Source organism: Echiichthys vipera (assembly GCF_963691815.1).
Source record: "Echiichthys vipera genome assembly, chromosome: 4".
In the NCBI taxonomy this organism is placed as follows: Eukaryota; Metazoa; Chordata; class Actinopteri; order Perciformes; family Trachinidae; genus Echiichthys; species Echiichthys vipera.
In genome coordinates, this window is record NC_139829.1 from 8,421,772 (window position 1) to 8,449,633 (window position 27,862).

Genomic DNA, 27,862 nt, shown 5'->3' on the forward strand with positions numbered 1-27,862 from the left:
AAGATTGGCATGTTGAATTAAACTGAAATGAAACCAACGAAGCTGTCTCTTATTCACCGACTCCATGTGTGCTAGAAAGAAGAAAAGTTGAACGTCTTGACGAGATCCAAGTAAAAACCTTGAGATCAGAGCCTTCAACAGGTCATCAGGTCAGGCTTTAAATTAGGATCAGCTAAGCTGAAGCATTTCTTTCTGAATAAAAATGAGAAGCAGAACAGAGGCCACATCTGAATCTCTACTCTCACACACATCATAAATTAGGGTGCAGGCCTATTAAAGTGGTGGAAGGTGGGATTCTGAGGCTGTACACAACAAACTGACGGATGGATAATTGGATAAAAGTTGTGATTCTGTCCAGTCCAGCTATTTATTTCTGGATGTTTTATGAACTATCTGAGGAACTGAAATGCCATCTACTTGTTAACACATGGCATAGGCAGACAGTGTGAGGAGTCCAACTTTAAAAACCAACATCATGCATGAGGGTACGTAATGAAATGCAGAGCTGACATTCTAATATTGATTAAAAGCTGTTCCACAGAATGAAGCACAACTGGAGATTGTTAGACGATATCAAAGCTCTTTCTGTGTGTAAGACAACAACTTAACACTTCATTCACTTCCACAGAATGATGCTGTTTTTAAAACAAAAAAGGTTTTTCATGCAAGCCTTGGGGATGAAAACTGGGCCAGTACAGTAGAGATCTTATCAAATGAGTCAATACTGCTAGTTTTCAAACCTTTTTATCTAGGAAAAGGATTGAAAAGAGAAGAGAAGCTTATATGAATATTTAGCAGAAACATTCTCTCCATGTCTTAAAGCCCAAACCCTCCCCTATCTCAATGAGCAAGGCATTTCACTAACCTAAGTCACCGAAAGGAAGTGCTGAGCTCCCACCACATTCAATGAACGGAGACATAAGAAAGTGGATACAAAGGTCCTGGAACTGATTGTTCCGCTATCCTTGAAGCAGGATAATTGCGTGAAAAGACATTTCCCTCCTTCTTTCCTATCATCACTCTCAAACACACACAGAAGAAACAAATAGCTTACTGCTAAATGTTATCTTCTTCCAAGGCAGGATAAACTAAAAAACTGCTAATGGATTCAGGTGAGGCTTATTGTAAGCTGTTCACACTGTGGTGAATAATATTCATTTCAAGTACCACTGTAAACTGAATGAATTCATTTCTTTCTTCTACATTCATGTAAGTAACGGTTCCAGAGGAACGTGCATGTTGTTGTTAGCTAAAGGAAGAAACATTAACAGTTTTGTTGATCTTTTAGGAAAACAGCGAATTGTCACTAGAGACACATCCCGCACGACCGCATTAAAGATGAGGATGAATCGGACACACTCAGAAAATCCAATGCCAACATCTACAGGCTGGCCCTTAGCTGGAACGGGCCCAAGAACACCTGACGAAGGGACCTTGAGCAGCACGGGCTGACATGGAAACAGCTGGAAAGGAAAAGAGCCCAGAAGACTGATACGAAAAAGGAGCTAAGGGTAAGTAAGCACAATGCATAGGCACGATAAAAGTGGCTATATAGATTCTCCAACAAAGCTTTTATCAAAAGAGCTTGACAATTGAGTATGTCAATGACCCATTCTCTCTGTATCTTTCGCTCTCTTACACCCACACACACACACACACACACACACACACACACACACACACACACACACACACACACACACACACACACACACACACACACACACACACACACACACACACACACACACACACACACACACACACACAGACACACACACACACAGACACACACTAAAGGCAGCAAGCTAGAATTCAAGGTGCTGGCCAACCATTGGGAGCCATTCGGGGGTTGAGCATCTTACAAAAGGACACTTCGATATGTGGACAGAAGGAGCTGCAAGCTGCAATCAGTGGACAATCTGCTCTACCTTCACGAATACTACCTCGTAGATTGCTGTGTAAAATAAAAATACACACCATTCACACAGTTCTATTTTCTATAGCGCAACTATCGAGACAGAAGTTAAAATGTTTAACAATGTCTTACGGATTCATTCCAATCTACTTCTTGCCGGTACTTGAAACAACCCTGCCAGTGCTGCTCCTTAGCTTATATTTCAAAGCACTGTTTTCAGTCTGAACTCACAGTAACTTTGAACACACTAATAATTAATTACACACATTTATCATAATAAACTGTCTGAGGAAAAGGGGCTGCTACATACTGCAGGGCTGATGAGAGAACGTGGAAACAGGTGATGGATTGGAGTGAAGGGGGGTAACTGCAGGGCCGGAGGAAGGGGCTGGATGTGAGAGTCAGGTGACAAGTGAAAAAGTTGGAGGGCATCTGGTGGACAGGTGGAGAATGGCAATGTAGGGGCATGGGGATGTGGAAACGTAGCTGGGAAGGTGGGAAAGAGAGCCAGAATGTGAAAGGTATTCATCCTCTGGAGACCATGGATGTTGTGTCAGACTTCAAAGCAATCACTGCAGTAGTTGATGACATATGTCAGTCTGGATCAAGTCAACTGACACACAAATGTTTGGACAGACGGATGAATGTACGGGATTTAAACATTGTCCAGCCCCATATTTAACAACTTTTATATATTTGGATGGATTTTTGGTGTTAGCCTCAGGGTATAAAACCCAATACACAGTCCAAATATGCCTGCAATTAGCATGGGAGTACATCCAATAATTAGTAAAAACAACAACAATTGGATACTTAATTCAAAGAAGTGTGATCTTGCTCTCGCTCTGTTATTACACACACACACACACACAAACACACACACACACACACACACACACACTAAAGGCAGCAAGCTACAATTCAAGGTGCTGGCCAACCATATGTTTTTTTTGGTGTATAAATTTAAAATATTTTCAGCACAGCAGTCCTTACATAAGAACGCTGTGTGAAGCACATTGTCACTATAAACGGAAACTGAGACATTCAGGTTGAATAATACCAACCACACATTTAGAGAAAATGTCCCTTAGAGCCCTTAATTTGTTACGTTTCGTCTCCTCTCTCACACTATCGCAGTTCCTTTGCCTCTATTCCACAGTTTTAGTATATACTGTATACGGTAGTAGTATTTGGCCTTAAGGAGGACACACATTTCTGAAAAAAAGGACAAAAGACTTTACTTTGTGCTGCAGACTTCATTTACGGGTGAAAATGATTTTCTGTTTTATAGTAATTGGACTCACACTGCTGCACAACAGACGCGCAAGTATCAATACTACGGCGTGGAAATACACAATAAGTACAAGGCATGCATTTAAAACTCTTACTGAAGTAAAAGTACCAAAGTATCAGCATCACAATATACTTAAAGTACCAAAAGTAAAAGTATTCATCAAACAGACTGGCTTATTTCAGAATAGTGTAATTATTGTAATACTTAATTATAACTATGGCTCCATATACTGCTGGGTAGCTTAACCTATATAACACATCATAATTTACTAGTAGATTTATATTTTGCATTAATAATATATATCTGCAAAGTAGCTAAAGCTGTTAAATATATGTACAGCTGTGGATTAGAACGTTCAATATAAAATTTTGTAAAGTAGTAGTATAAAGTAGCATTCTCAATGGAGTCATCTAGAGTGGATGTTAGAAATGAAATGGCTCTGGTGCTGCTATAAAGTGACCATGAAGCAGGACTATTCAAAAGGCTAATTATATTGAATAATATTTCAAGGGCAGAATCACTACAGCCCACAGATGCATACGAACTGTATAGGTTCATATTTTTGTGTTAGCTGCTGCCACAGACTAACAATGGACAGAAGAAGAAGACATACATAATAGAGGGAAGTAGGATTCTGCACTCATACACAGTCGCCGTTTTCACATAACAACCTCGAGAAAAGTCAGGAGAATCAGGTCAGAGTTTTTCTTTCACACATGCAGCACACAACCGGAGATTCACCGCCTCAGATGTGTTCCCACTTACTGGAAATACTCTGATTAGGCAAGGGAGGGGGGCTAGGTAGAGCGTGCAGCGGGGAGAGCATGATGTGGTTACAGCAAGCCGATGAAGCCAGGTCATAATTTGGTCACAAACAACAGTTTCTTGCAGTTCTTTGAATTTGCCTGATGACTTCAGCGTAAGTCCGTACCGACAGAAGTTCCTGACTCTCATCGTTTCTCCAGTTAGACGTTTTCGTTGCCATCTTTGTGTAAATCACCTTCTTGTTCACCATTGGAGGGTTGTTTTGCTCTGCTGTTGGCGGACGCATGATATAAACATATAATCACCCCACTCAACTCCTTGGCCCCACTGGAGAGTAAGCGGCTGTATCACACATGAGCCCCCCCTGGTGATGACCCAGTCTTTGTACACCGGAGCTGACAGAGCAAACTCTGTTTGATGTCCGGTCCGACTGAATTGATATTTGCCTTCACACATACATTCACACATGTGAAAGGAGCCAGTGATTCTCTCTCCCCCACACAGAAACATCCCTGTGAAGAAGTCATCTGAATAGCTGCTACATGAATAATTGAAGGACATACTCAAGAGGTTATTTTACCTGGAGTAACATAATTCTGTATAATAAATAAGGGACTGTTTGGGTCTAAAGGTCAGCGCTGTTGCCTCACAGTGAAAAGCCTTAAATAGAGGTGACAAATCAAGTGACCGATTCATACAGATAAAATATAATGAAACCAGGAGATCTACCAATGTTCAAAACATGCACGAGTAGAGTCCTTGATGCAGATTTAAGCTTTTGATTTTAACTTCAGAGAGCTGGTTCTTGTGTTATGTCAAGCTGTATTATCCGGTGATACCATCAGCCCAGGTGATCAGCTAGCACACCCATTTAATTAGCCGTTCTTTCCTGACACTTCTGCCTGCTCCTGATGATAAAGTATGTAAGTATCAATTGCTTGAGACTGCAATGCCTCTGTCCTTTGGTCATGACTCCCAAATCCCTTGAGAGTAAATCTCTAGAGCTCATCTAATTAGTCAGAACATTTCAATACATTTTGAAGGCATTTAATAACTCAGGGCAGTTCTGTGGCTCATTAAACTATTTGAAGTATGGAACCCAGTCACCAGGCTCTGGGTCGTCTGAATAAAAACTCAAAAAGCAATAAAATTATTTCACAATAAATCCGAACTCAGGGTCCACCAACAAGCTTTTTCTGGAGCTTTCAATCATATCATGCACTATTTGTTTTCCAAAGGTCTGTTGCCATGGAGATGCCTTTTATCATTTCATCCATCCTTTACGGACTTGTTATCATTAAAGCCGGGCTAAGACTACAGGAGTTTTAAAATCCTAACTGATTTGCAATCAGGTTGCATCACGTACATAAGGACAGATTTTCTTCTCTTTGATCTCAAACATGCACACGCTACAGGATTTTAAAATCATGGAGCCTCACGTACTAACAGGACATTGATTAAGATTATCGTGCCAGAGGGATCAATGCATGTAATCTCATAGGGGAAGCAGAAACAACATGGAGACTGACGAGGGGCGACGACTTGCTGATGTGTTAATGACAGTTTGCAGTGACACAAGAGAAAAGCAGAAGACTGAACGAGTCTGGATGGGAAAATGTCTGGGGAGACATGGTCAACATGGGTAGTCTGTTCTTCAGAAAGAACTGGAGGGGAGATTTTCAAGATTCAGATTTTAATCATCTGTCAAAAGTCGTTAGTCCCAAGAGCTATAATGTATAGTGTTGCATGGTAACAACATCAGCTGCCCTGGGACTCTGTCTCATTGGTTACAGTGAAAGTAAAGACGTAATCATAATTGTAATCGTAATCATAAAGAAGATCTTAAATATCAAACATGTATTGAAATCATCAGGCCAGTCCCGATGAGGCTGTGAACAGTTTGGGAGGTTTAAGATTTGATCTGTGCGTCGCTCACATTACCAGATAATCTGGGCCCAACATCAGTCCTGATCAACTTCCTGAACCAGATTTCTCCACTGTTTGTCAAGAGTTGTGAATCAGGGCTAAATACCACTACTCCTGCAGTCTCAAAAAATACTGAACAGTAGTTTCACAAAACAATCCCTACTCAAGATCTACTGACAAGCAATTACTGAAGCTTTCAGCTGTTTTATTTCTATAATTGATCATATTATTTTTGGAAAATTGCCTGTCAGACAAAGCTGTCAGACTCATTTCTCTCTACAACTGTAAGAGGCAAAACCAATTTTCTCAATTTAAAAATGTCCTTAAAAAAACACAAACTGGGCTCAAACAGGGGTCACCGATAATTAACAAAAAAAAAAATACACTCACTCACTCATCTTCAACAGCTTATCCGGGGTCGGGTCGCGGGGGCAGCAGCTTTAGCAGGGGACCCCAAACTTCCCTTTCCCGGGCCACATTAACCAACTCTAACTGGGGGATCCCGAGGCGTTCCCAGGCCAGCGTGGAGATATAATCTCCCCACCTGGTCCTGGGTCTTCCCCGAGGCCTCCTCCCAGCTGGACGTGCCTGGAACACCTCTCTAGGGAGGCGCCCAGGGGGCATCCTTACTAGATGCCCGAACCACCTCAAAAAATACATAAAAAGGAAAATTGTGTACTTTTACTGACATTTTTTTAATCTCTTGAGGGCTTTTGAAATATTCAAATATAAGGTAAAACTATGAAGATAAGTGTATATAACTAGTGGCATACTGTTAAATTGGTAAATGGACCTTAAAAACGGTTCTACCTTAAGAGATAAAACATTTCCCAATTTGACTCTTATCACCCATCCACAATCTGATGGCAGTGAGATGGCAGAGTACCCTGCAAGGCACACACTGGATTTAAAAGGTCACAAACCAAAAAGGTTGGGAACCCATAAAGATAAGGTCATATAGTGCTACAAGGCTACACATTCTACATACCTACTGCCCCTTTAATTAAGGCTCTATTTCAGAAAGTGAAAAACTATAAGATAGTCAGCATAACTTCAAACCAGTCTGTTTTTCCAATGACTACAGAATTAATTCAATCTGCTGAATATCAGTGAGGTCAAATTCAGGTAAAATGATGTGTGGAGCAAAGCATGCATGTGATTATCTGAACAGACCCACATGTACAGTATTCACGCATCACGTCACCCTCATCCAAACTACTTAAACATTATCTTCCAGGAATCTCTCTTTCACAAACAAAAGACATCAGGAAAATACGTCTCCAGATGGAAGTCATGTCTGTTGGATGGAAAATATGCACGATAAAATGCCTTGTGGATAACTATTTGGCATTAATCCCACGATTAGTGTAAAAACATAGCACAACTGCCTTTAAAAACACACATTGTGCAAGACTTTTCAAAATTCCTCTAGTTTGGCTCTACAGGAGGAGGGTTTCTGATGGCACATGTCTTGCCACCCAGTATGCAGTGTTATCTAATATCAGAGGAGACAATGGCAGGTGTCTGACAGAGGCTCTGCCAGTTGGTACCTAAACATAACCCTCAAAAAAGGGATCAAGACTCCTGTGTTCCATCAGTTTAATATCCCCAACATCAGCCCCGGCCAAGCAGACAGCACTTGCATGCCAAAAAAAACATATGGGATTCAGCTGAAGGGCTCCAGTTTTTCAAAAACAGTCTCTTTCAGTCTCAACTTCTTAAGGAGGTCGGTATGAACGTGCTTTCGTTTAAAAAAAAAAAAAAAAAGTTGAGGTACTTCAGCGTTGAAAAAAGGTCTGAATTCAGCCAGGACACTGCCACCTTTCACCCTCGGTGTTGTTCAAAGGTGTGTTTGCTTTCAAATATGTGAGCAAACCTTCGTCATCATTACCTGCCATTTTCATCCACAGCCTTTAAAGGAACTTTAAGGTGAAAAAATACACAAGTTGATTTATTGCGATTTGCAGGAGAGGCAAGTAGAGAACTATTTTTGAGAATGCTTAACAATGAATAGAAATTTGCACACATATATCAGAAGTGTATTTAGGAAAATGAACATAATACAGTAAATCCTCTTATCTATATCCTGAATACATTTTCATTTTTCTTGCACATCTGTGCTTGAAGTCTCAGATGAATTTAAGCACATTTGGTTGCCTTCTAAAGTGTTTGAAAGAAGAAGGAAAAAGTTTGCGGCTAATGATTAAAAATTAAAGAGTTTTTTTTGTAAAAGTTTATGACAGACAAAGGTGAAACAGGCTGCACTTTGTGGAAACAATATACAAATTCATTTTAGCTCTTTTTGTGCTGCTAACAGAACAAACATTTACAGACGGCATTGAGGAGGCAGTGAAGCATCCACACTTGAAAACTTAAAATAAAACCTCACACCAGTGAATGGTTCTCAATGTCTGTCTGTAACGACAACAGAAAATGTGGGCTCCTCTTGAGTTTATAGAGGTCATGATTAAAAATGTTTCAACACATAAATATCAATAAAAGCCCCCAAGCAGTACACACTGAACTGAAGCCTCTGCAGCTGAGGAGAAAACTTGGAAGAAATAGCTTGGTTTTGCATATCTTGGTGTGCCTCCCCTCCTGTACCTCAAACCATATACCCAAACAGCTCTGGGGTCAAGCCTCTGCAACAAGCCTTGGCTAAGTCAACAGGGAACATTAAGAACTATTAGTGAATAAAACTCTTGTGCCTGACTACAGTTCACTGCAAAGAGGAACTGGCTCACGTTCTTTTTCTAATCAAATAGGATATTTTCTTTGCTTTTTTTCCCCTCTCCACGGCAGCTCCAGATATGTCAAGCGCTGTGCACGTCCAGAATGCTCTTTTATGTCTCCAAGGCCAAAGGTTTAGGCCACTGAATATACAGTACGTAGCTCTTAGCAAAACATTAGCTGACTTATTTGCTCATTTTGTCACTCTTCATGAATCTCAGCGTTGTAAACGTTTTCTCCGAGGTGAAGTCTTGCCCGAGGAGTCTGAGGAGGAAGCGTTAAAGCTGCCTGCAGGGACTGATAATCAAGAGTGTTTCGATTTGAATGTCCTTCAACGGGCAGGCTTTTGCTCTGAAAGGACACTCCAACTGATGCATTACCCATCAGGCATGCAGTGTGTTTACACTTGCGAGTTTCACACACCACAGAGACAGAAGTGCTTCACCCTTTTTGGCTGGCAGAGCTGGATTATGCAACATGACACACATTAAGAGGTCGCCAAGTTTTAGAGAGCTGCTGGCGAAGTAGAGGTTAATATATAATCAGTCAGACAGTGCTCTTTTCAGGCCAGCTCTGCCTCTGTCTGTCTATCTGTCTGTCTGTCTGTGGATCGGTCTGTCCATCTGTCTGCCAAGGCCTATTTAAAAAAAGAAAATCCCTCTTCATGCAACACAGAGTAAGAGGAGGTTTTTGTTCCAGTTGTCCTGCTTCATGGAAACATATGAGTCTGGAGCAATATTTCATGGTTGCTTTAGAGGCATTTCCAGGCAGCTTACCGTTTGTTTGTCATGCTGAAATAAAAACTGGTACTTTGTGGTACGCAGACGCACTTCATACTGCCGCTAAAAGTGCACAATAGTCTGATTTTTCCTCCCTCTCATGTGACAGATCTGACGTTCCATAATCAGGAGGAATTGGAAAAACCTGGACGTCAGCTCTGAGCCACATAGATATATGGCATCAAATCAAACAAATCTGAGCGCTCAAATCACAATCTGTCAGAGACGCAACAACAATAAGAAGCAACATCACTTTCCTTTTCTTTGTCCACGATCTCAATTTGAGTTACTATGATAATTGCTGTACCGTATATTTTCCTACATAACGCAGCTGTTGTATGCATTCTGAAAGGCGTGCATGTATGTGAAAGCCAATCCCGTCCACATCGTTCAACTCTTGAAAAGTTCTGAAAACACAGCTTGCATCACAGCTTTGCTTTAACTGTTTTTTGTGGTGTTTTGTAGCCTTTCATGCTGTGCTACATTTTGTTTTTTTCTATTATAGTATTTTGTAAAATATCAGTGATCTAAGTGAACCTGAGGTACTATTTGACAGCTTTTAACCCCAAAGCATAAAGAATGTGTATGATTTTCACCTATAAAAGCAGCACTCCTCCGGCTTTTGTATATAAAATATTTTTTTGTAGCCTAAGGCATGAAATTAAACGGTTGCTATTTATTAGTTTGTTCAAACACTCACAGAGCTGTACAGTAGATATATTATATCTATATATATTTGCAATTTACTGTAGAAAGTGAAACAGCATTGTGTACATTTACTGGAAACTCAATTAAGTTTGTATATATATGAGCATCATTCTTAAGGACTTCGACCAAATGATCTCAACTCAAAGGGTCCGCCTAGCGTTTCTCTGAGTTGACTCTGTCGTCATCAAGTCAACAAAGTCAACTCTATGAAAGAAGAGTGGATGCCACCATGACATTACCCGGTGCTTTGTGGACAGTTTTGAATCCTGGAATTTGGCATTTTGTCTTGTTTTTTTTGCCAGAAGTGACCATATTTGGACAAGGGACTATAGCTGTGGATGAGGGAAGGGTGGATCTGTCTGAGAACCCCAGGACACTATGCCTGGCACCGTGGTAGCCGCGCCGTAAAGCATCCCCTGCTTTATCGTCTATTTTGATGCCACCATAATTTACTAATTGAACATCATGCTGTGTTGGAGAAGACTTGAAACTAGCGACAACATCATAAATTGATTAGAAAATACTTATTGAGGTATAAATTAAGTAAAAAGTAGGTTCATTTTATCATCGACTTCTATACAATCAAACTTCTTTTTGCAACCCCCTGATGGACATTAGAGAGAATGCAGGTTTACTGCACTTCACTATACTTTTGGCTATACTTTTGAGACTTGGAGGTCGCCTTTACACATGATCTCAGTGTGGAATAAAAAAAGTGATCATGTATGGAGGGGGGAATGTTTTTAGAAATTGAGATTTAATTCAGTGAATTAAATACCTGAGAAATTAAAGGTACTTCATCACGTTGATGCTACAGTGAAATCGTGTAAATCCAATATTTCCATAAAGAAGTCCGGATTACCTACAATCCCTTAGTAGAAACAGATATATTAAAAAAGGTATATATGCCTTGGTAAAATTAAATCTCTACATATTTACAAATATCTTTTCTCACATATTGCCAATAAATAAAGGATCAGATAGATATGCACAGCAGATGCACGTAAACAAAGCCTTCATCTGCTTCTATAAAACAATAAGAAACAATGTACAAAGGTACTTTGAGCTAAATGTCAGGATATGTACATGCTCACAACAACAATGCTAACTTGTTTACAGGTATAATGTTTTCCATGTTCACAATCTTAGCTGAGCTCAGTGTTGGCACGCTAATTTTGGCCTGATGATGGCGCTAGATGAAAAAGTCAGGTGACCACCAACGTTAAACCAATTCATCATCAGGGGAACATACCTTAAATAATTGTACTAAATTTCATAGCAATCGATCTAATAGTTGTAGACAGATATTTGACTAAAAAACTAAAAACCACAGACATCAACCTCATGGTGGCGCTAAAGGGAAAGTGGATCATCAAAGTCATGAACTAAATTTCAATCCATTAAATAGTTGTTGAGTTATTTCAGTCTCGACCACAGTGGTAGACTGCCATCCCCCGGTCCACACCGCTAGTCTGCCTAAATCATACAGAGGTGGTTAAAGGACTTGAAAGATATTTAGGACACATGCTGATGCATTTAAAACTCTGAGATAAGTGGGATGAGTAAATACTAGTGTTGGGCGTGTGTTACAGCCAAGAGGAACTCTAAAATAATAAAAAAGCACCAGCTCGGCATCTATGTGAAAATCAAACTCAAGCTGGTTTCTTGTAGTTCCATGTTTGTCTCATGTCATGGTATAAAATGTAAAGTTTGAATGTTTCTATTTCTGTTACTCATCACACGAACTCATCATTAATTCATACTGCCCCAATATGTTCCCTGCTCCGCACAACTGCATGAAAAACAGACACAGAGATTGTGTCCTTAAGTCCAAAAACACATCAGACATGAGAAGCTTCCCTCTTTGCCTTCCACGGCTCCAAAATGAAACATCTGCAGTATGTGAACCATCAACTCTGTGACAAGGGAACCCTGCGAGCACATGAGTGTACACGAGGAGAGGCCAGACATGAGCTTAAGTCATGTTGGAGGAGGATGGGAATGATACGGTATACACCCACTGCTGACATCTCGAGGTCAGTTACATTCCTTCGTTGTTTTCTCAAATCCTTTTTTCTTTTTTTAAGAGACGTGTTCTGTATGTTTCATCCATGTGAAAAGGAAAACAAGACCAACGAAACCAGCCACCCTTAACTGAGATGCTGCCTCTCACTGTTTACGATGGACGTACTGTACTTTAAAACTACCATGCTTTTAAACCTCCATAACAGACCAGGTGTGTTTCAAGGATCAAACACTGTCATTATAACCCGTAAACGGAAGCAAATGCCTTCATGGAGCCCATATTTCAAAAACAGTACAAAGACAGCGTTTTAAAGATTTCACCAGCTTGAATGTCTGCTCTTTGATCTTTGCTTGAGCAAGATACAGAAGACGGGTACAGGCTTTTACATTTTTGGATCTTTATAAGTTTAATTGATCTTCATGAAATGTCCACACCTCTGCCTGCATTTTCTAAAGTTTGGAATATTTCTGGGGGGTCGACCTTTGGGCACTGGTTGTATTGCCTCCAGCCACAGTGTGCAGGGTTTGAGGGCAGGAATACAAAAAACGTAGCAACCAAGTGCCAGATTATAGACATGCATCCAAGAGGAAGCTACAAAAATGGCAGGCACACCAGGCACAGCAATTTATAAAAGTTGGTCAGGGCTTCATGAAGCCAAAAAAGGAATGAATGAAATGACCAGGATGGTCAGCACTGCTCCGTGTTATGGGGCCCTTAGAACAGGCTGAGAAGAGATGTCTGCCCGCCGGGCTGGTTACTTTTGTTTTAGCGCTCCAGCTTACTTGAACAGGGATTCAATGATTTAATCGTGAGGCTCTTCAGCCTGACACTTTCAGAATATTTTGGGATTGAATGGATCGAATTCTGATATTTACACGGGTAGTAATGCTTGAAAAAATGTATCTACTGATTTATACACGTCTCTATCACCATGTAAGTCAATGAAAAAAACTATTTTTGATCCCAATGGCATCATGTGACGGACCTACGTAGTAGTTGCAATCTTCCACTGGTTGGCCCCTGTGTTAAATTGCCTTTAAAGCCTGGCACATTTCTTGGGGGGCTTGGGGTGGGCTTTCACCTGCTGAGCCAGGGAGGAGCGACCAACTTAGAATACTGTGTTTACAAACTGCAACAAACAAATCCTATGCATTTTGTCTTTAACGTCAATCTTTATCCTCTGATTTGTTTCTTACTTAAGAAGAAGATACAAACCGAGCAGGGCAGTGCAAAATTCTACTTTCCAGGGTTTTCCACTCGGTGACAAAACATAAATGATCTCAAATCTAGCTTGGCATTTCTCTTCTACAACTACCAATATACCTGCTAGAAGATAATATCAGGTAATATAACCTGGCCGATTTATTGGACTAGCTCTACTTGTAATATATGTATCAATAGACTCAACTTTCATCTTTCCGGTCATTGTGGTCATTGGAATTAAAACCTCCCTGCTTTAAAAACTATGAAAATGCAATGCAGAGCAGTCTGCCAGTCCATAAGTATATCAATTCACCCACTGCAGAGTCTTATAGACGATTGCGTCAGATCATTAACACAAGTTGAAATTTACCAATTATCTATACATGTACAAAAACACCGGGTACACAAAAACAGGGTTGAATGATCAAGAATATTTGTTTCAATGTAGAAAAAACACCAAAAATGCTTGTTAGGTGTTAAAGGATAAAAAAACATAATTAAAACCAATCATTAACTCTGTTAATGAGATTAAAAATGATTCAGGTTTTGTAGCCGAAATCATGAATCAGTGAAGTGAACATATAAATGACATAATGGGCTGACAGACTCAACTTCACGTCATATTTGAATGTGCCCACTGATATGAGACTGAAAGAGGCAGAAAACAGAGCTCAGCACTGATATGGTTGATCCGCTGATACTAAGAAACCATTTTCCCAGGTTTCTGTGACATGCATGAAACATGAAAGCCGTCCTCCCACACAGGCCAGCAAAGATCACCCTCACCTCACCCCCACACTGCTACTGCTGCTGCAGCTGAAGCAGGGAAGTTTCTGCCTCATAAGCATTTAGCAGTCGGGCTGCCCGCCTGCCTGCCTGCTGCAGTAAAGACTTCCAGACAGCAGCCTGGCTATAATTAAGAAACAGTAAAACACACACCTAGCTAGGGCTAAGGCTACCACTTGAGATCAAAGACCACTGCCCCTCAACGACAGGCTTTTTCATCAGCAACCACTGGTTTGGTGAGTGTTTGATCTCCAGTTGTGCATGCTTTGCATTTATGCTGCAAACAATGTGTGGACAAAAATCATCATGTTGTGCCTGTAGAGCTGCCAGAAGACCAATGTAAAGTGTATTTATAATTATTTACTTATATAGTTTTCACTAAAAGGCAGAGCCGGTAAAACAGATCTGATTTTGCCCAATTAAGTACCAAAGTGTTTAAAATTAGTTTTGTTTCCCTGTGCAACGGATGATCTAAACAGATCAAAGCACTTGACATGACACTAGACAGTTAATGAGTTCCCCTTGTGATGTGGACAGCTCATATTTGGCTCCAGAAAAAGAGTAAAGAGAAAAAATGGGAGAAACATGAGGAGCTTCTGACTATGTGACAAAAACACGAAATGTTCACAATAAAGCACGATTCAGGCACCAACAGGGGTTTTAGAATCAGAATATACCTAGATTTAGATGGATAGTATTGTGTAGAAATGATCATTTTAAACGGGTGATTACCCAGATGTCCGAGCACACATGCTGTAACAGAGCACTGATTCCTGCAGTTTACAGTAAAATTAGTCCTCTTGTGATGTCAACAAGTTAAAAACTGCCTCTGGTAATAGAATTGAAGAGTGCTCCAGAGTCCTTTAATTTAAGTACAAAATCAGTAGGTATATACAGGTGTATATATATATATATATATATATATATATATATATATATATAGAGAGAGAGAGAGAGAGAGAGAGAGAGAGAGAGAGAGAGAGAGAGAGTAATGCAAAAAGCTGCAACTTTTAAGTCCAGATTGTATCCACATTTTTGAATTATCAATAGTTTTGAGCATTTTTCTAAATAAAAAATTAACATTGATATCATGGTACACTGCAGTGTGATATACAGTGTTTGCATGCAGCAGCAGTCCTCTGAAATCCGGCGTGCACTTAGCAAAGCGACAGACCTTTGATGGCTGTTGGCGTCTTCAAAGTGACATCCTGCCACGATTGTATTTACAAAGCAAAACTCTCACATCCTGTGTGGCCCCCTCTTAGCCCCAAATATCCTGCAAGATTCATCTATAAATGTCTTGGAGAGACTGAATCAGTTCAAGTGATTAAGTACTTCCTCCTGCTTCAGTAAAAGGAAATGGCCAAATCCTGCAGTGCAGAGGACTGACGTAAAGGTCAGCCATGACATTATCTTTGTTTAGGAGACTGTATTTACACAGATGCTGCAGTTGTTGACTTCAGAAAGAATGAAGTTGTTAGAATACTGTTTTGTAGGTCAGTGGCTTTGGCATTCAAATATTGCCGCATAATAAAATAGCATAATGCAGCACAACAAGGAGGGACAAACCAGAAATAGTATTTTGCTTTATGAAAACATATGAATACATAAAATACACATAAAAAACACCAAAAACAAGTGAACATATTGTCCAATGAGTGACCGAGCTAACTGGCGGTAACCAAGCTCTTCGTAATCAAAGAACTTGCTCCTACTTCAATTAAATTATTATATTAATTGATTGATAAGCGTTAGCCAGAAGAGCTATTCTTCGGACGGACAGAAACTCACCGAAGGACGTTTTGCACAGTTGCACCAACAGATTTGAATGTATTTTTGAGACATTTTATGAACTACAGTGCAGTGAGGCGGCTTGGTTGGAAATTCAACTAATTTATATTTTCGGGTTTTGGGAGCAGCATGAATCGGGAGCTTCACAGGCACTGGCATTACGCAATTAAAGTTAGACTTTAAGATAAAGTAAATTTGAGTGAATCTCAGAGTTTTCTACATTTTCATTGAACAACTTACTATTCCTCAAAGGCAGAGCTGAAGCCACTGGAGGCAAAAAAAAAGATTACATTATATGAGTCATACAGCGAGGTCTAATTTATATTCAGATTCTTTATCTCTCATATAGATTTAGATATACTTCCCCTTCGGTCATATAACTTTTCAGATGAATGAGTGCGAAATGCACCCGCACTACCACTTGAGATCAAAGTAGTAACTGTCTAACAATCTATCAAAGTCTAACATGGGGAGGGAGATTGCCTTCATTCTCTGCTCAGGTCGCCATTACTCCACTATATCTTTACATAGCTAATAGCTTTTTACTGGTATATTACTGCTCTGAATGTTGGGTACAGCCCCCTTAGGTAATAACCAATGATGTACTATTAGTCACAAACAGAAAAGCTGTGCAATAATATGTAATTATCGTAAAATTTGAGCTAAAAAACCTGATTATAAATTGATTAGTTGATCCACAGAAAACAAATGTTGATAAACAATTGAATTTGTTTATGTTTGTTTTAAACCAAAATGGCAAAAATGCACTGATATTAGTCATTTGTTGCAGCCAAACAAAAATGAGTAATGACTTTATTGGTTGGACTTTTTGGTTATGCCCTCTTGTGCATCCTGAGGTCACCACTGAAGATGGACTGAAGTTCAAGAGTCTGTTTAACAGGATCTTTAAAGACAGGAAAAGTCTAATTCATCATTGGAGTCATTGCTCATTTGAACAAATGCCACTTCCTGCCTCTCTTCAAAACTGTTTATTTGAAACATTCAGCCTAAAATAAAATGCTATTTGTACATTTCTGATTGTAAATAGTTTGTATATTTAGTTTTTTAGATTGCCACAGCAGAAACTTGTCGTTTTGTTATTTCCTGATCTAATTTTGCAACCAGAGTGGATCTGAAATTTACTTTTATGTTCCCTAAGTAATGGAAAGAGCCTCCTCAAATTACCAACGTCTTACTGAACTCATTTAAATACTAAATATGGCCTTTTAATGTGCATTTACTAAAGCTCTTATTAGCTGGGAATGACATACTGTGACTATGTTTAATTTGTGATTGATTGATTTTCCTTGTATGTGTAAAAGCACTTTATAACCTCTGCTTTGAAAAATATTGAATACATTATCATTATCTTCTCCAGGTGTAAGCCTGGAAGGAGACTGTCACTCGACCGTGTGTGCATGCATGTGTGTTTCTGTCCCCAGCTCATCTTGCATACTAATAGATCCAATATTTTGTGTGCACATTTATGATGTAAAGCTACGGTGCTTCACGATTACATAACTGTTTTTTAACCTCATTGATTGGTGACTCCTCACCATGGATTATTCTCACTTCTCTTAATCTCAACAACTGCTCGATTATCAACCAGGCCCCAACTACACTGATTTCCTGGTTGATCCAATCAGGAAGTGCCAAAAATCGCAATTCTCTGAGTGTCCACTAGGGACAGGTTTCCTAATAGGGCAATTCCCCATTGACCCCGATGTTACAAAAAAAACATTCTAGTCTGTATGTTTAGGTCATATCTCCATGAATTTTTTTTGTACCAGGCTAGTTTTTATTTAGTTGGAGGTTAAAGTTTATGAATAATTAGGGGCGCAGCCTCTAGAGTGACAGCTAGCTGCTGGCCCTCACTTCTCCTCGGAGGTATACATCAGCCAGATGGACGTATCTCCCTCCCCCCAACGTCACATACAGTACATGCCCTTTGGATGGATTGGATCAAGTTGAGACAACAGACTTCACCACAGAGGCCACATCCATCTTTTATACAGTCTATGGTATCAACAAGCCTTACTTACACATTTTAGCGCTTGTTGTGTTTTAAAAACTGACATCCATTGAAAATTTTGTTCTCATTTAAAACCGGAGCATCTGCAGATTAATTATGTACCCGATATGTTGTGATCCACTAAAGTTAGGCACTATGTGATAAATAAATCCCTGTTTTCATTAGATCCACTGCAATTTTGACTTTAAAGGAGCAGAGAGGTAGACGGTTGCATTATGTCAAAGAATAAACTGCACTTCCCAGGTTTTAGCTAGTGCTCACCAGAAGGATGTAGTCAACAAATAAGGTTGAAAATAAGAATTAATCATACCCTAAACAGCTCTGCTGTCTGCACAGTCCCTATGTGCAGAACTCAATTTAAAAACACAAGGAAATCACACAGCTCTAATCACAGGCCAAATGTACCGATAAAATTTCATTCACCATCGTTTCTGAATCTGTCCAAGCATCTCCTGTAATCCAGAAAACACATAATCCACCAAGGTGCACGTGTTTAGGTATTATCTCAACTTTATCCAGGTATTCACTCCTCTTCTCATTAATGTGAAATGGACAGAAAGAAAAAGCAGTGAGTAACATTCTCATTACAAGCAGCACTTCTTAGTGCAGGATTAAGTAAGCAGTCCCACGCAGGGCTCTACCAGGAGGGACTATTGAGTGAGAGTCAACCCATTGTTTGGGAGGAGAGAGGGAAACACACCTGGTCTGAGTGCACTGTCTACATACTGTAAGATTTTAGTCCTTATCTGGGAAATATACTGTATGTAGTTTGACATCATATGATGGTAGGTTCAAGTATCATGCAAAACAACACCTGTCAGCTTTCTTCTTGTGAATCAACCTGTTCAAATTTTCCAGGGATGTCAGCTCATTTTCCATAAAAAAATCTTCCTGCCCCACAACACAAAAAAGATGGCCAGCAACACAGTCAAAACCTTACAATCCTGCGCCTGCCAGTGATAATCTCCCTCTACATGTACTGCGTTGTTATTAGTGTTGTACTGCGGAGATAATAAAGTGTACCCCTGCACAGCACCTTTGGCCATCCACTGAGAATCGAATCCTGAGGACACAAATCTAAGAAAATGCAAGCCGGCAGGCTTTGCGTTCATGTTTAACAATGATTTAAGTCAAAGTCCCAGAGGCTCTCATGATCATCATATCCATGATCCATCATTTTTTTCAATGGCAATGAAGGAACTGCTTACAAGTGCTGTCTTTGATCTGTAACAGACAAGACTTCTCTTGATGCTGTAGCCAGGTTTGAGAATATATACCTTCACAAAAGCATCACCAGTGAAATCTCAATCATGACTCACTGATACACGGCTGATGTTTCTAAAATTCCCCGGAGGACATTAAAAACAACAATGAATTATCACAATAAGTATTGTCTGTGCACCAAAGCCAGATGTAGCTTATGCCATCACGTCACAAACCTCGGTCATCTAAAATGTACCGATATTAACAGGGCAAATAATTTACAGGAGGTGGAACTCCTTCCCGAAGGCAGAGATGTTGAAGAAAAGTTTCTGTTCAGCCTCCCCAGAAGAAAACACCTCCCTCTTGACACGCTCTCTGGGGTTGAATTTAGGCACTGATGCATTAAGCTAAATGCTTACAATGACAATGCTAACATGTTGATGCTAGGCAGGTATATTGTAATGTTTAACATTTTCACCATAATAGTTTAGCATGTTAGCTTATTTGCACTTAACTAAACGCAAAGCTTAATTTAATTAAGAATGTTAATTAAGTTATGCAGGCATTTGCCAAAAATATATTGGACAAAATATTGGACAGAAAATGGGGCTGGATGAAAAGTCAGAGCATTACCAAATTCATTAGAAGTCATCCTGCAGAGAACCTGAATGTGTGCATCAAATTCCATGGCAATCCAACAAATAGTTAGAGATATCTATCTATATCTATAACCCAAAAACGTCAACCTGCTGGTGGCAGCAGAGAAATGACAGGGTGTAGCCAGAGTAAGTAGACCCGTCCATCTGATAGATGTGGAGATATTTCACTGGATATGTGATGTATTTGGCCTGCTAGTGGTGCAACATGAATAGTTAGGGGTACAACCTACAGTGATACATAGTTTAGTCCAGTCCAAAGTGGTGGAGTGACCGTCATTGTCATTCAAAGAGGCCTATCAATAGTGTGGCTAAAATGTATGAAAGAGCCCCAGTGTTGTGTTGGGTGATGCATAAAACCACCAAAATGATGATGATGATGATATGATGCCGCCATTTTACTTCTTTTTTTTTAACACCAATTCATGACTGTTTTTTACTTAATCTTTTTGGGGAAAACAAACACACTGACATTCAACAGATGGCAAATACAACACACCTGTTTCATCTTAGATAATAAATATTTAGTTACAGACAGCACCTGTAGAATAAATGAATTGCCGGCAGTTTCCTCTCGTTAAAAATCAAAAGATAAAATAGCACCAGCTTGTGAATGCCCATCAGGAGTCATGAGTTACAGTACATCTTTGTGTTGCTTTTCAAAAGTCTGCAGCAAGTCTTTTGGGCTAACTGAGCCTCTTCGTTGAATGCAGAGATGTTTCGTTGGCCTACTCTAAGAGATTTTGGCACTGGTCATTCCCCAATTACTGCTCAAGTGTTTTATGAGGGGTGATGGGGAGGATAGGCCTGCAGACTTTTGTGGAGCACAAAGGGAATTCGTGTTTTATGTTTGGAAGAGGTTGGGGGAAAAATCCGTTGGGTTAGTGGGTGCAATGGATGGCCATTCACCCGTGACAAACATCTGTACAAAAAGCTATTCCGTCTGCCCGTCTGAAGAATATCGCCAAGAACAATGTGCTGCATAAATGCCAAGTGTTGACGTAAAAAAAGGCTGAACTCAGGAGTAACAGACATCTTAAATCCATTAGTGTAGAGCTGATAAGGTCACGGCACTTTTGTAATGAAAAGACAGGGTTTAAGGGGGTGGAGTAAGAAGCTTTATGGCTGAGGAGGACTTACCAGTCCGTCACAGTTGTTAATGGCAACTGAGGCCCCTGGGACGTCTGTGATGTCACCGATAAAGGTGCAGTCTGTCTTTAGCAGCTCACGGTGCAGTATCCTCTCCGCCCCGCCGCTTTTTTCAGTCTGGTTGGCGCCCATACCGACATCGCCAACGGCGCTGACATTCCCGAAGTCTTGGATCTCATCGTGCCACTCCACCATCGCGCCCGGCGCCACCAGCCTGTTGTTTGGGCGCAAGCGGAGGTGGAACTCCTTCCCGAAGGCAGAGATGTTGAAGAAAAGTTTCTGTTCAGCCTCCCCAGAAGAAAACACCTCCCTCTTGACACGCTGCTTGTGGGTGGCAGAGAGCAGGTGTGACAGGTAGTGTCCATGAGAGTCGGTGCTGAAGGGAGTTATGAGGCCATACTCTTTCAGGCGGCTCCTCAGCTGGACTGTAAAACACACAATGACACCTTTATTTTTCAAGATAGCAGGAAGTGATTTATTTGTTTGTTTTCATTATGAATTCATTTTATAAACACACATTGAAGTGTAAAGCAAGAAGGGCCTAGCTTAAAAAAAAAATCCATGAAGTTGGCTTTAATAGCACAGTACTGCATTATTGCGGTTATTACAACAGCCCTAAGTTCAGTGCTGACACAGTGCTGTGGAGATGGGTCTGGCTATGCGAGACTACTTGAAAGGTAAAGCACACACATGTACACACTACATGGTATTTTAGCTGGAATTTGAGCGTATTTGATTGGCCTTTCTTGAATGGTATTGGACTTGTTTAATACACTTTTACCCTACTTGTTAACATTCAACAATGTACTTGTCACATTCCCCTAGACTATCTAATCGTCTTATCTTTCAAACCATTTTCACACACCTATACACAGCACCTTACCCAAGGACACTTTGACATGTGGACTGGGGATCAAATCACCGATCTTCCAAATGGACCCGCTCTACCTCTGAGCCACAGAGACTTTTGGAAGTGCACTCATGTTGTGCCAATGTATTGGTGTTTGAAATAAATGAGGCTTTGATTTTCTTGTGCTTTCATCGTTCTATACTCAGCCTTGGCCTATATCACAGATGTGCAAAATTTCATGTCTCTTTTAAGTCATGATGCAGGCTGAAGCCTTTAAGTTAGAGAGTGTAGAGAAGAAAAGACATCCTTCCACAAGTTCTTCTACGATCGCCACACTAAAATCCCTAGCTGACAGAAAACGATGCAGCCTATACTGAATGGTATTTAGTATCATCTTAGCATAGTGCTTTATTCACTCTCTTGTTCCTTGGCTAATTTGTGGTCAACTCAATTGAAGAAGGAAATCTGTGGGCCTTGAAAATGCTCAGTTTAAAGGAACTTTCCACCTAGGCTGGGTTTGCTTTTTCAAATGTGTGCAATGGCAGACACATTCTAAGATCTTTGGTTTGGTTTTGGTTGGGAAAAAAATGTACCATGAATTTTGAAACCTTGTAATTATCTTGTAGGTTTTGACGAGAAGACATTCAAACAGGTGTCAATGGTAAAACTCAAATTACATGTCATGGAAATGCCATGCTTTACAAATCATAGTGTGCAGGCTCTGGACATGTGATGTAATTTTTTGACGAGCCTAAATCATTAAAATTAAACAGCAAATCTGATGATGATAATATTGGTAATACTGATAAAACTATGCACATTAAGCTGTAAGTTTTGTAAGCAGCTTAATCACACCGACTTTGTAAAGTTATCACAGATAAGGAAATATAAAGGAAACATAGAGAACCTTTGTCATATATCTACAACCAAAGCAAACTGCAGGCACATGTCTGTATTTAAACACGCAAAAACCAACCAAAGGCCTTTTTATAAAAGGGCAAACACCTAACAGTTGCATCACGCTAACCGTACACTCTCTGCAAACATGACACAGATATTTGATACAGATATTTAAAAAGCTGTGCTGATGAAAGTTGGGAGAGAGTATTGCATATTTCCCCTTTTTCTGCAGTAAGGGTGGTTTGACACGTCTTTAAGGGATGAAAAAGTAAGAGCATAGAGCCAGGGGTCAAAGAGGAGCCAAGAAGAAACACTGTTCATTAGTGAGTATTTGAAGAGCAGGCTTCCACTGCTTAATCCCCAGGAGGCCCAGGTCTAATCTCTAACCTGCTTGCTGTCGAAGAAGAAAAAGAGCAGATTTCTGTATGTTCTTTTACTTTATGCAGACTTACAAGACAGGTGAATCTTTTCTTAAAGCCCCTGAAACTTGAAATTAAAGTACCAGTTCAGTTTATTTATGTATAAAATTTCCATTGAATCACACAATAGCTGTTGCATCCATATACATGTAGTAATTAAGTCTATATAGTAGTTTTTAGTGGTAGTGATGGAATATGCCATTCCAATGCTGGATTCATATTTTCTACCTAAGCATGGGGCATTCACAGGAAAACAATGTACTCATGTTACCCAGCGCTTTGCGTCATTGATAACAGTTTCCTGTTCACACTCTGTGTCAGAGGTGCATTAAGATACTGTTAAAGTTGTATTTCGTAAGATTTTCATTTAGTTAATTGTCTGTTAAGTTTCATATCTATCAAAGAGTGAGTTACAACAATGGTGATTGATCATATGACCCACTAATGAAAGAGCTTGTGTGATCTGAGTGTCTTTGGAGACATTCCCGCGCTTAAATCAAACGGTCCACACAGTTAGTGACGCTTTCTACGTTGTTCTCTTCAGACCTCCTATCAATGTGGAGCATGTGAAGGCATCAACGCTGCATCGATACAGGTGAGAGCTGTCGATCTACTGACGTCATACAGTCAACACTGTTCGGTTTCCAAAGGAACTTTGTGAGATGAAGTCCCAGAGGTATGCCTGCAGTTACATCTTACCACCAAAGAGGCCGTTAGAAGCAATGTATTTCAAATCTCATTGATTACAATTTTAATATGATAGTAACTTCTTACAGCTGCCGCTTTACATTACATGAAAATTACTAGTGGCAAAACACAAGGTGGGCTTTTATTGTGAAGCAGCCACAGGAAACACAATTTGTTTGTCACTGTGGTAGGCACAAACTGCGACCATTCATCAAAAATGAGACAGCTGCCCTTTTCACGGACGTAGATCATTGTCTATTTCCCAGTTGTTAAATGTAGAGTTACAGGTGAAGGGCGACAGGCTGCACACTCCTACTCCTCAGAAAGGCTGCTAAACTTTACTGTGTCCTGCTGTGTTGAAAACTATTTACACTATGTGAATGACCTTCTGATCCTTAAAGGTTTAGAGGATTAGAACAAATTTGATATAATTTACAGTGCTGCTGATTTAATTGTCGAAGGTACATAACCTGAAAAGACGCCCTGACATTTAACGAACATTTACTTTTGAACAGACCTGAGAGGCTTCGGTTTGCAGTGCCACGTGGGAGTTTTTCCCTTAAGGGAATATCTAAGATTTACTAAACTGAGCTGGAGGTATTGAACCGTAGAATCCCTTTGTTTTGTAAAAGTAAAAAGGAGAAGAAGAAAGATGATGAAAAGAAGCTTATATTAAGTATACAAAAAGCCCCAGTGTTGGAGGTGTGAAAGGTTTTGAAGCTTTACAGTAGCAAAAGAGGCACAATGCAACAGTGACTTCAGATTAGTGATAGACTGATAAGGCGACACATCTTTGTATCAGTCTATCACAGCAACACGTCTGGAGACACCTCTTTTAAGTTCAATAAATGAGCCTTTGAATGTTCTCAATTGTCCAGGTCATCGTTATCCCAAAGCAGTTTCAGTCAAAAGCTAGTGGACTTGGTTATTTGTCTAGCAAGATGTTTCACCTCTCATCCAAGAGGCTTCATCAGTTCATGTACGCATCTGACCAGGCTGGGACTGGTCCAACTAACTGGTGTGGAGATCCAGGTATTTAACCTCTCACAAGGCCGATGATGTCACTGGAAGTAGTCGAAACCTACTTTCCTACCTAGAGTTTTTCCACTGAGAATAATTCAATGAAAGTGTGGATCAAATGGATTGAGCTGGGTTAATCTTCACATTTCAATTTGTTCCACCTACTATATAATGCACATATTTTGATAATTGGGGATGAAACATGTTTCCATTGAAACATATGCATGGTTACAGTGAAATTAACTTTCCAGTAGAGTTCAGAAACTTTAAAGAACTCCTTGCAAGGAGCCTTGAAACTGTTCTGGAGGCTTTCTTAATTTGTTAGAAATCTACTTGGACATACCTGACACACCATGCTGACTTTGAGAACTAGCTCTGACAAAACTGTCTCAAGTTGAAAACTTTTGAAGTTGAACACACGACAGAGACTTTAGACCAATGCAGGAAGACAAAACCAACCAATTTCACAGCACCATGAACATAATTACACAGGCTCATCATGTGCTTAAGGCGTACAGTGTTTTTCCTGACCACGCTTAAAGGCAAAAGTGTTTATAGCCGTTCCAAATGGCCAGACTTGAAGGCGAGACAAAAGGCCTGCAGTCGCAGAGAGGGAGGAGTCATCCTCAGCCAGTGATGACCACTGGGATATATTAAGGGGCTGTAGGTCAGAGGAAAAAACTAGTTTCTGTTTCCAACAGAAAAACCTGCCTTTTTGTATACCTCTACACACCTGGCCAATCCCTTCTTAAAATGGAAATGGATTGTCTGTTAAGAATACTTCAGATTACATTTCAAACTAGGAACCATCTTCAACTTTCATTTTGATCCTAACTACACACCTGTAAAGTAATGTGACCGCATCTTGCATGATTGTGGCTCTATCTCAGTGACAAAATCTGACAAACAGATAAACACCTGGCAAAATACTCAAAACCTCCTCTCTGTTAGTTTACACTACAGTAGGTGCAGCACCACCATTTACAATGATGACACACACACACACACACACACGCACACGTACACACACACACAGGTAAAGACTAAACCTAACTCGAGAATATTTTCATAAACTTGTCCCAAACTTCTCTTTTTTTTTTTTCCTGTGAAGTCTGCACACTTTCACTAAACTCTCTTAAAATTGCTCATTTCCACCTGACGAACGCCACCTGTTCATGAGGAGGTGCATGCTGACAGAGAATAACGCCTCTGCCTCCTGTTACATTAACTTTGTAGGAAGGTTTTCTTTACAACATTGAGTAAACAGAAAAACCTCACAGCATAGAGCTTCAAGACCTGCTTTCAGTAGACTAAATCATTTTTTAAAGTTGTGTCAGTGTCAGTAGTTGTCTTATGACACCCAAAATAATATGACAGCTGCCAACATGTCATCAGAGCAGCGCTGACTGAAATTAGGAGGGAAAGCTTTGACATGAAGTTGCTAAAGGTGACTTGTTAGATGAGAAAATATTATACGGTAGCTGATGGTACACTGCAACTGGCATGAAGACCATGAAGTTGCCGGACAACTACTTAACCATACATATAAATCCTCATGCCAAAACATAGCAATTCATTTGAACAGCATCTGGACATAATGCAAATTTAATAACCAAGAGAAAACTCTAAATGTGAGAAAAGTGTTAAATGTGACAGGTTCTCACAAACCACTTGGTAACAAAATCTCAGCAAGTGGTTCTTGCATGAGGCTCTTGAAAGTAGGAGCTGGAAATTTAAGAGAAACCGCACTAAATGGGTGAAATACAGTAACAGCTTTACAAGGCTGATAATGGGCCCAAGAAGAGCCAACGGGGACCGACTACAAGCAAAACTCCACCACAGTCCAACAGGCAGCTGTCATCTTGCTGTGTGAGGGCCCTTGAGGTGCCCAGAAGATAACTGCGGGTGTAAAAGGATCCTACGTGGACGCTGTTGCAGCTCACTTGTTTCTTAACCTCAGAATGGATAACAGATGTGCAGGATTTAGAAGTGGAGCTTTCTTTCCTGTATAACAAAGCCCTTGAAGCAGTTTGCTCATGTAATATAAGTGTGTGTGTGTGTGCGTGTGTGCGTGTGTGTGTCTGTGTGTGTGTGTGTGTGTGTGTGTGTGTATTGGGGGGAATGGTGGGGTTTTAGCAGAGGGTATAAGGGGATGCGGGGATGGGGGGAAGGATTGCAGACCTCCTCACACACAAACTCCCCTCCCACTTTGATCTCAGAGCACCAAGGTTGTTCTCCTGAGTTTCTCTTCTACTTTCTCACAACTCACATCCAACTATTAACAAGATGAAGAGAAAATAAACAGGACTTACCCTCTCTATCTACTTCACCAGCCTGTAAGAGGGAGAGGAGAAAACAGCTCGTTAAAAGCAAGAAGGAAATCATTGTGACAGTGTGAGATGTCCAGCAGCAGCAGAAGTAGCAGCAAGTTTACTGTAAAGCTGCTTGTAAAAATGTAACAAAAATGCCTCTATTTTACATGCGTTATGTAACAGACTAAACTCATGCGTACGCAGTGTCAACATGCATTTCACAGAGGAAGCAGTGTGCGCACTCACGCCCAATGCGGGAGTTTGGAGAGACTTTTTAAAAACCTGTCGCGGTGTCGGCGCCACTTCTCCGCTTTGCAGCCGCTTCTATTTCCCACCAACGGGAGAAGCGAAGCGCTTGAGCCACGGAGGAGAGGGGAGAGAGGCGACACGAAGCGGCGCGGACACTTACCTTGTCAGCTGAAGTCAATACAAATCCTACAAGTAGCAAAGCGAGTGATAGGACAGCCATCACGAGTCTTTAAATGATAAAGAAAAAAAACTTTATCCCAACGTAGAATTAAAATAAAAGAGAAAAAAAACTCTGGAAGAGAACAAAACTAATACAAAGTTATCAAAGTAGATGTGCAGCCTCTGTTTTAGTTCAAAAGAGTAAAGAAAAAACGTGTAAAAGTTTCATTAAAACAGGAGTGAGGCGAGTTGCGACACTTTGTCAGTCAGTCAGTGTTTTTCTTTTTTTTTTTGGTTTGT

At 40.2% G+C, this 27,862-nt stretch overlaps 1 protein-coding gene across 1 annotated transcript in view; it reads right to left on the bottom strand.

The window, feature by feature from the left end:
* Positions 1 to 27,626, bottom strand: part of adamts3 (ADAM metallopeptidase with thrombospondin type 1 motif, 3) — a gene marked incomplete at its 3' end in the record, with an annotated part of 147,069 nt that extends 119,443 nt beyond the window's left edge. The window contains exons 1-3 of the mRNA XM_083912903.1: positions 27,564 to 27,626; positions 27,155 to 27,176; positions 20,958 to 21,391 (exon numbers count right to left, since the gene is read on the bottom strand). Coding sequence (XP_083769029.1) covers positions 20,958 to 21,391; positions 27,155 to 27,176; positions 27,564 to 27,623 — 516 coding nt within the window. The 5' untranslated portion in view covers positions 27,624 to 27,626. The remainder of the gene's footprint in view (positions 1 to 20,957; positions 21,392 to 27,154; positions 27,177 to 27,563) is intronic.
* Between the last annotated feature and the right edge of the window lie 236 nt (positions 27,627 to 27,862).